General features: G+C 49.0%; 3 protein-coding genes across 3 annotated transcripts in view; 1 reads left to right on the plus strand and 2 right to left on the minus strand.

The window, feature by feature from the left end:
* Positions 1-649, minus strand: part of RNF10 (ring finger protein 10) — a 29,281-nt gene extending 28,632 nt beyond the window's left edge. The window contains exon 1 of the mRNA XM_014962183.1: positions 543-649. The gene's annotated coding sequence lies outside the window, so the exon portion shown is untranslated. The remainder of the gene's footprint in view (positions 1-542) is intronic.
* Positions 650-885: 236 nt separating this feature from the next.
* LOC106900409 (dynein light chain 1, cytoplasmic-like) lies at positions 886-3,678 on the minus strand. Its single transcript, XM_014962472.1, has 3 exons — positions 3,542-3,678; positions 2,849-2,986; positions 886-1,505 (listed from the first exon to the last, which is right to left on the minus strand). Exons 2-3 carry the CDS (start codon positions 2,978-2,980, stop codon positions 1,368-1,370), a joined length of 270 nt encoding a protein of 89 aa, XP_014817958.1. The 5' UTR covers positions 2,981-2,986; positions 3,542-3,678; the 3' UTR covers positions 886-1,367.
* A 1,202-nt stretch (positions 3,679-4,880) lies between these two features.
* Positions 4,881-8,776, plus strand: part of COQ5 (coenzyme Q5, methyltransferase) — a 7,509-nt gene continuing 3,613 nt past the window's right edge. Inside the window, exons 1-3 of the mRNA XM_014962487.1 lie at positions 4,881-5,061; positions 5,502-5,651; positions 6,118-6,342. Of these exons, the coding sequence (XP_014817973.1) occupies positions 4,908-5,061; positions 5,502-5,651; positions 6,118-6,342 (529 nt within the window). The 5' untranslated portion in view covers positions 4,881-4,907. The remainder of the gene's footprint in view (positions 5,062-5,501; positions 5,652-6,117; positions 6,343-8,776) is intronic.

An 8,776-nucleotide genomic window follows, 5' to 3' on the forward strand; every position in this document is an offset into this window, starting at 1 on the left:
CCTCAGAGGAAAGTCACATCTGACTCCAAAGGGCTGCTGCTGATCAGCCACACTGGGAAAGGCCTGGAGACGCTCTCCTATTCTGCTAGACAATCAGACAGTGAAAGAAACATTAAAAATAGAAGGTGCTGTGAAACAAAAACTAGGAAAGGCACATGTAAGGCACGGGAAGAGGAACACGGGGAACCCACGGAAAAAGTGCAACGTAATTGTGTCCACAGAACTTGCTTTCCCAAAGATGTACCATGCCCACCCTGCTCGGTTCCTGCTGTGGGCAGTGTTCAGCAAAGGGATGGTACAGCCCAACATTCACCCTCTCTCTAAAGGACTGCAATTCGTCTTTCAACACTATTTCCCTCTGGCCCAAGCGGCAGACTCCACAGCAGTCACTGCATCTCCTCGGACACGTCCGTGTCCTCCATCAGGCCCGTGGACGGCCGTACCGAGCCCTGAGGAGCACTCGGAGCCGCTGCCGGCCCGGCCCTCACAGACCCCACAGCCGCCCGCCCCCGGGCCGCTCCTCCCGCTGCCCTCGGGCTCACCATCTCCCGGTCGCGGCTGCTGCCCTTCTCACCGGAGCCACAGGAACGTCTCTGGCCGGTAACGGAGGTCCCACCGCCCAGCACCGACAGCGACCCGTAATGGCGACCAGACGCCGACAGCAGTGGCCGGAACCCGGATGTGGAGCCGGGCCTGGGGCACCACGGGAGTCGTAGTCCCCGCCCGCCGCGCAGACTGCCGGGAGATGTAGTCCCCGGGGAGCCCGCACCGCCCCCGACCGGCAGGGAAGGCTCGGGCCGCCCCCCGGCAGCCAGACCCGCACCGGGCCCCGCCTCAGCCCCCGCCCGCATAGCACAAAGCGGCCAGAAATAACGACCCGGCAGCGGGGGGCAGATCTCATCCTTTATTTCCAGAGCGGCTCTCCAAGGGGCAGCAGCAAAGAAACAAACAGCTCGGGTTTGGGGCTCGTCCGAAAACGCAAGAGGGGAAATTATATAAAAAAAACAAACCAGAAGAATACGAGAGGTTTGGAACAGAAAACTAAACACCATCAGTACTTACACAGCACAAGCAGTAACTGGGCAATACTGTAGATGGCTATAAAACTCTCAAAGGCAAAACTGCTCCCACAGCTCTACTAGCAAAGAAGCAGCCTTCTGAAAAAAAAAAATAAATACAAGGAAGACTTTTTTTTTTGGCATTTTTCCTTTTTATATCCACATTGTAACATCATCTGCTATAGCATAATCCCTGCCATCACCCTTGAAGATCAAGGCCTGCGTCCTCGGGAAGGCTGCAGTAACTTAGTCAGAGGAGCCAGCACGCAGCCCTGCGACGGGTGCGAGTGTCAGTAACAGTCCCTGGCTCTAACCAGACTTGAAGAGGAGAATGGCGACTTGGCCGAGGTAGAAGTAGATGAAGTGCTTGGTCTCGTGAGTCACGTAGCTGCCAAAGTTCCTTCCCACGATGCAGTGCCAAGTGGGGTTGTATTTCTTGTCAAACTCCTGCAAAACAGATCACTAGAAATTAAGAACTCTTCTAAACAGATACTCACTTTCTGAGCGAGGCAATTAGAGGAAGAGCAGATGCTCCTAAGTACTAGGATTATCTTATTTACATCTTATTGTTCACCTGCTGCTTAGTCAGACAAAAGACAAAATCCACCAAAAAGAGCCACGGTGCTTCCCATCTAGCAGTACTAAGTTTAAAACATTACCTTTGTTCGGGGAAAGTAATCTTTCTCCCTCCAAAATTCATGCCATGATCTGAAACTATAGCCCTCAAATAAAAGCTAGTAAAAACTAGCCCTGCTAGTTTTATACCCAGAGAGATTATTAAACCATAATTTAGACTTCATTGTTCATCTGCAACATGGGTGCTAAAGAGACTAAGTGGAAAATTCTCTGCCACGCGCTCTGTAACACCAGCACTATCATCACATTAAGAATTTGTATTTTACAAATTTCAAACAGTCCTCTACAATTCCCAGTAGTTGCTACAAACAGTACCTGAAAAATACTAGACTAAACCCTCTTTTCCACTGCCATAGATACTTCCCTGCATCTGGGGAAAAAATGCCTCTCTGTATTGCAGGCACAGCAAACCAATATTCCTCTAGTGGAAGCAATCATTCTGCTTAGTTGAATTACTTTTTAAACAGCTCTTCCACTCAGATCAGTTTAACTTCCATTGACACTCTTTGATTTCTCCATTCTCCTGAGTTGACGAAGCAGGAAATATAATCAGAACTAGATCTTTCCCATGTTCAGTATTGTTAATCCTACAGAAATAGTGACACAGACTTTGCAAACAACAGAGAATCAGTGCCACCAGGACTTTTTTTGTGGTTTGTCGGCTATTTTTTGGTTCAGGTTTTTTTGTGTTGTTTTTCAGACTTGCAGAAAACTACTTTTCCCTGCAACTTTTGCCCCAGCTGGACAGAACTGTAAACAGATGCTCAAGATTAGGTACAATAAAACTGAAACCAAGGACTATGTAAAACAGGCTTTCTCCCAGAGGAAAACCATAGGAGAGCTCAATAGAGCCCCTGTGTTTTGCAGCAGCCCATCAGTGACGGGGACAGTCAGCTGCTCTCCTGGACAATGGCACAGTGGCAGGAAAGCCTTAAGCAGAAGGTACCGCAAGAGAAAAGCGGAACAAGCTGGAAAAGTCCATGAAAAGGGTGGGGAAAGGAACATAAGGACATCAGCCTACAGAAAAAGCCTGACTTGATTATCTAGTGTCTCTAGAACTTGTTTCTCTAGAGCTACTTGCCCAGCAGCATTCTCTCTACTTCGTTTTTCATGTGCATAGAGATTTCACAAAGACACTACAAGGAAACTTTTACCTTCTTTATGTGAGCAGCAATGTCCTTCTCGATGTTGTACTTCTCCAAGGCCTGAGTTGCACACTCCACAGCATCTTGCTGCATCTCCTCTGACATGTCCGCATTCTTGATCACTGCCTTTCGGTCACTCATGATTGCCTGCATTGAGTGAAGAAGAGAATTCGAGGTTGGGGGAGCAGCCACCTGCCCGGTGCTCGCCCAGGTACCGCCGTTCACAGCCCGGTCACGGTGCCCACACCCAGGGCTGGGCAGCGCTTGGCCGGTGGGGCTACAGGCACGGCCTGGGCTCGGCGCCGGGGAACGGCGCTCACACGGTGGCGACACGAACACCGACGGAGCGGTCTCGAACCCCGCCGCCTCCCAGCCCCGCTCCAGGTCGGCGCAGCCCCAGAGAGGCACCGCCGCTCCAGCGCCCGACCCCGACGGCCCTTCCCCACTGAGGGAGGCGAACGAAGTCCGGAGCCCCCCAAACTCGGAGCCAGCGCGGCTACCGGCAAGCCTCCCGCCTGCAGCTCCCAGGGATGAGGGAAAGGCGCAGGCGTCCACCAGAGACAGACCCTGGCACAGGGGCGCCGCCAGGGCACCCGGGCACAGACTGCCCAGCCTCAGCCTTCCCTGTGCCGAGTGGGACCCGGCCCCTTCTCGGGAACTGCCCCCCCCCAGCGTCCCAGACCCTCACGCCGCTCCCCTCACCACTTTGGCGGGCGCCGCGGGACCGGCCCTGTGTGGAACGGAGCGGGCGGGGCGCAAGGAAAGGCGTACGCGCAGCTCGCTCCGCCGCCGCGTCCGTTTAACCGACCCGCCCGCGCCGCCGTCGCCAGCAAGCGCCCCCAGCCCCGCCCCCTCCGCACTGGCCTCCGCCCATTGGTCACCGCCACCACCCCCCCGAGTGCTGATTGGTCAGAATCCGGCGCTCTCGTAGCATTTTACTGCAGCAGTTTCTTTCAGACCGGCATGCCCCGCGCCCGTTGCCATAGCGACGATGGCAACGGTGATGGAGGCCGAACCCCGCGCTTGGCCGGAGCGCAGGCCTCAGGGGCGGCCTTGGGCCCCTCAGGGCCTCTGCTGGGGCGGGCCCGGGGCATGGCGCTTCCTCAGCGCCCCCTCAGCGCCCTGCTTGCGGGTGTGCCTTGGGCTGGGTGCTCTCAGGCGGCGCGCAGACTTTGCTCGGCTTTCCTGTGTTTTCCTCGTGCCTGAGGTGCCTGAATGTGGCCGGTCACTTTTCTGGTAGGCAAAGATCATCTCTCGCTATAGCTAAGGCAGGCAATAGAAAAAAAAAAACCAAAAACAACCAAACCCAAACAACACATGTGGTGCTTTGCAAGGCAAGGCATCCCGTTGCAAAGAAAATAGAGCAAAAAAAATTTAAGGTTGTATTTAATTCTGCAGATAAGATATGAGAAAATCGTGTAGGGCCTGATGATGGGGCTAATAAGTGTCAGCATGGAAGGAAGTTCTTGGCAAGGGAGAGCTACTGGTGCTGGGGAATTCCTTGGGTGTGATGTCATCTCTCACGAGAAAGGGTGAAGTAACTTGTATTTACAGAGCTGACAGAATTTCCGGATGATTCAAATAATGTGATAAGCGGGGCAGTTTTAGCAAAAGTAGCAGAAAAGGTCCCTTATTTGTACTAATGTTCCTGACAGGAATCAGAGGGGACCTTTTTCTCATCCCCTGGCTTTATCAGCACCCACAAACTAACCTTCCCCCTGATCCTCATCAGGCTTTACTTTCACCAAGAAACTGCAAAATTAAAAATCTGAAGGGGTTAGGGAGAATTATTTGAAAAATTACTCAAATACGCTGTGGTGGGTTTGGGGTTTTTTAGGTTAGCTTGTTTTTTTTTCCCGTTATGTATCAAATCCCCGGGACGGCTTCAGCCGCGGTGACACCGGCACAGCCGCGGGGTGTCCCCCCCGTGGGCTTCAAAGCTGCGGGGCCTGCGTTTCCCCGGGGCCGAGCGCGGAGCCGCCCCGCGCCCCGCCCCGGTACGGCGGTTGGCGGAGCCCAGGGGCCCCGCGGCGGCGGCGGGCGGGAGGGGAGGTCGTGCCCTTGCAAGATGGCGGCGGCGGGGCTGTGCCCGTGCCGGGCGCTGCTCGCCCGCCGCGGCGGTGCTTTGCGGGCCCTCTGCGGCTCCGTGCGGGGCCTGGCCGCCGGCCCGGAGACGCACTTCGGCTTCCAGACGGTGACCGAAGAGGAGAGGCGGGAGAAAAGTGAGGGAGGCGGTGGGGCCCGCGGTGGAGCCGGGGGAAGGAGGGTGGGCCGGGGGGGGATGGGGCCGAACGGGGCTCCCGGGCAGCCGGCGGCCACCGGGGATGTGGGGGCGAAGGAGTGCTGGAGGTGTCTGTGGAGCTGAACCGCTGGTTTGAGACCTTATGAGGACTCGCGGTGAAGACTATCAGTGTTATGCCAGGTCGGTTCTTCCCCTCGGCTCCGTAAGAGACTACGGGAAGAGATTTATTTCTCCAAAGAGACTGTTTGTCCGGCAACAGGCTCGGCAGGATTCGATCACGTTTTTTGTAAGGAGTTTTCAGGTAGTATTTTTCAGTTCCACATGGTGGCAGACCTCCACGAGGCAATAAAGGACACGTTTTACTTCCACAGGAGCGTTTTAAAGTAAATTGCATTTAGTTATCATGTCATTTCTTTGCAGTTTATCAGGTCTTTGAAAGTGTGGCCAAGAAATACGATGTAATGAACGATTCAATGACTCTCGGGATTCATCGAGTGTGGAAGGATATCCTCGTGCATAAAATGAACCCTTCCCCAGGAACGCTTCTTCTTGATGTTGCTGGAGGAACAGGTAAATAATTTTGGTGAGTTCCACATCACAGTGCCACACTGGTTTTGAACTGTTTGAGTCTGCTCAGAATTAAATTGCCTAGCCTATTTCTTGTTTTTCTTCCTCTCGGTTCTCTGTCTTTAAAACCGTAGACACATCTACTTGATTTTCACAGAGAAGGGTTGAGAGCTAACTTCTTTGTGTTTTGTAATATCTTGCTCTGAGGCTCTGCAACAGTGCTGCCATGATATGTTATAGAAAACTGTTTCCTATTGTAGAGAGTCATGGACTCTTTGCTTTTAATATGTTCCCTTTATGTATTTTTGTATATATACACACTCCGTGTCTCTCTATACTGTGTGTGGGTTTTATTTATCTATGTATATATAAAAACTTAACTCAGTTTGACATTCAAAGCTTTATGTTCCAATTTCTTGGAGTTAGAAAACATTCTAAAACACTTATCTGTCTTTTAAAACAAATGCAGGTGACATCGCCTTTCGATTTATTAATTACGTTCGCTCTGTACGAGAGCGCCAGCTCCAGCGGAAGCTTAGGCACCATCAGAACTTATCGTGGCAGGAAATTGCTGAAAGTTACCAGGAAGACAGATCTAAGTCGCTAGGGGATTCCCAAGTGGTGGTCTGTGACATTAACAAAGAGATGTTAAAAGTTGGGAAGCAGAAAGCACAGCATCTCGGCTATACCGAAGGTAAGTCGTGCATTGTACCATTTCAGTAGCATGCCTGGTAGCAAGAATTTGATGCATGATGGCCATCAGGTAGTCACCACTTCAGGATTACAATATACATTATATAGCCATGGTGTATACTATAGCTGTGCTTGCATATTTGCCGCTGCTGAGTTACTTTGTCAGTGAGTGTGTATGTAGTATGTTATTCAGATGTGCAGTGATCCTCTTGAATAATACTTGAACTTTCAGAAATACATACATGGAAGTGTCCTTGAGGTCTGAAACCCAGCTATCCTTCAAAATTGGTTAAATAACCTAAACTTGCTGTTTATATCTGTGCAAATGAATCTGATTTTACCAAGGCAAATAATGTAAAAGAGCTCAACCCTGGAGTGATTATACTGAAGATCTTATAATGGGTATTTAAAGAATCAAGGCAGCAAATTAAAAACTGCCAAGAACTAATGTGTATTCTGAACCTATAAAACTTTCCACAGTTACAACATATGCTAATAATACTCAGAGAAACTGAATTATATTAAATGTTAGTTTGCAGGTCAATGGATTAATTCACTGATATCTAGAATTTGTTGGGGACCACGCCAATCCTGATTGAAAAGCCTGATTTTAAGAAGTAAGACATAGAGAAAGAAGTCCTGCTTGTGGCTCAGCGTTTGTATGATAGTTGTTTGTCCTCTCTTCATTTATGGATATTTGGCAAATATTTTAGCAACGTAAAGTATACCAAGAGGTTCCCAAACTTTTTTTGCCTGGGTGCCACCATTAGGTATGCCCTGGGCAGCCTCTCCATTTGTGTTACAAGGTCTCCTGCATGTCCTTTCACTGCACCCTGCTCCCACACCCTGTCGGGACTTCAGCCTACAGATTGTGTAGGCTGAAGGGCATACAGAACAGCTCGGTAACACAAAGGGGCTGAAAGATAAGCTGCTGGCACAGGTTCTCGCAGCTGCTATTCCTCCCTGCTGGTGGGTTACCCCAAGGCTGTTGCCTGCCTGCCTCTTCCTTTTCTTTAAAATACAAACTAATTGTGAAAGCGTTGGTTCTTCCAGCTCTGGCAGACTGCTTGCATCGTGCTTATCTGAGCAGCTTGCAAGCCTGTCCAGAGCTTTTTTTATGCATTATAGTTTGGGAACACCTGAACTGTACCAACGTTGTAAATATAGAACCTTTATGACTGTAGCTTAGAACATGAAGTAAAGCTTGATGCTGCCTCCCAGCTACTATAAATAATTTTGTTTAATTGGCTGCACTTTTTAGGTATTTTTGTGACTTACCAAATTCTCAAAATGAATATTTATGCTTTTTAATTTTCTTCCTCTGTACATTGTACCGGAGAAGCGCAACTGTTGTCTTGTTGCCTGTGTTGCCTTATGCCCCACTGTGGCACAAGTCTGACTTCTTACTCTTTTTCACTCCCTTGTTCAGCACATATCCATTTAATGTGTCCTACCTTATGTTTTTCATGCGATTCCTCCCTGTTGTAGTAATCTCATTTCTGAGCTTGCTTACCTGTTGATTGTCTGAGGTCCAAAGTTTGGTTTTCTTAAAATTATAAGGACCAGAGTTTTCTTTCACTTCTTCCTATGCATATTCACCAACAGTGGGGTCTGTGCATGCTGAAAAGAAACACGTGTTGCACAATCGCTGATAGTGCATTTTGGCCAGCAGGAGTAGGAGGCTGTACTGCACCGTATCCTGGACATTGTCAGCCCATTTTTATGTATTCACTTACAAAACTCTTGGCTTGTGATTTTACCACGGTATATTCTGAGGGGCAGTTTTCCCGTTGCTCAAAACCTTTTCTTGATGCTCACTTCTTAAGTGTCTTTTCAAACTGTCTGGGTTTAAATAACACTAATCATTGCTGCTCTGATGATGTTGCGTGCTGCTGTGCATACAATACTTTCTACAACTATAAATACATATTTTTTGTAAAAATGAAATTTGAATGTCTCCTGGCAACAACATTCGTTTTCTGTTGTGTTTTTTCTCCTCTGTCACTTTCTAGCATACTGCCCTTTAAAAACTGCTGATCTCTGCAGAAGACTCCTGGGGTTTTTTTCTGGTTGTTGGGGATTTTTTTTGGTTTTTTGTTATTGTTGTTTTGCATTTGAGTCACCAAAACCAGTGACTTTAAGAACTATTAATTCTAAATTGAGCAGTCTTATTTTTGGTACAAATAACCTGGACACCCATGCTCCATAGATAGACACGGCCTTGATAGAAGCAAACACAGCTGCAACAAGATCACATACTGATAGTGCAGATGGGAGTGTGGCTTTTCATGCTCCTCAATCTATGGAAGCTTTCTAGCACAATATTTTAAGTGTTGCATGGCAAAACGTTAATCTTCAAGTTATTCTTTGAGCAGAGACTCTTTTTTTTTTTTTTTTTTTTTTTTTTTCATTTTCACAAAAAACCGGGGGACCCC

This window comes from Calidris pugnax, unplaced genomic scaffold, assembly GCF_001431845.1.
Source record: "Calidris pugnax isolate Ruff unplaced genomic scaffold, ASM143184v1 scaffold32, whole genome shotgun sequence".
Taxonomy (NCBI): Eukaryota; Metazoa; Chordata; class Aves; order Charadriiformes; family Scolopacidae; genus Calidris; species Calidris pugnax.

Excerpts from the sequence above, each read along its gene's own strand:
- LOC106900409 (XM_014962472.1), bottom strand. The coding sequence starts at position 2,980 with ATGAGTGACCGAAAGGCAGTGATCAAGAATGCGGACATGTCAGAGGAG. Across the intron at positions 1,506-2,848 it reads TTGCTGCTCACATAAAGAAG|GAGTTTGACAAGAAATACAA; the intron begins GTAAAAGTTTCC and ends TCTGTTTTGCAG.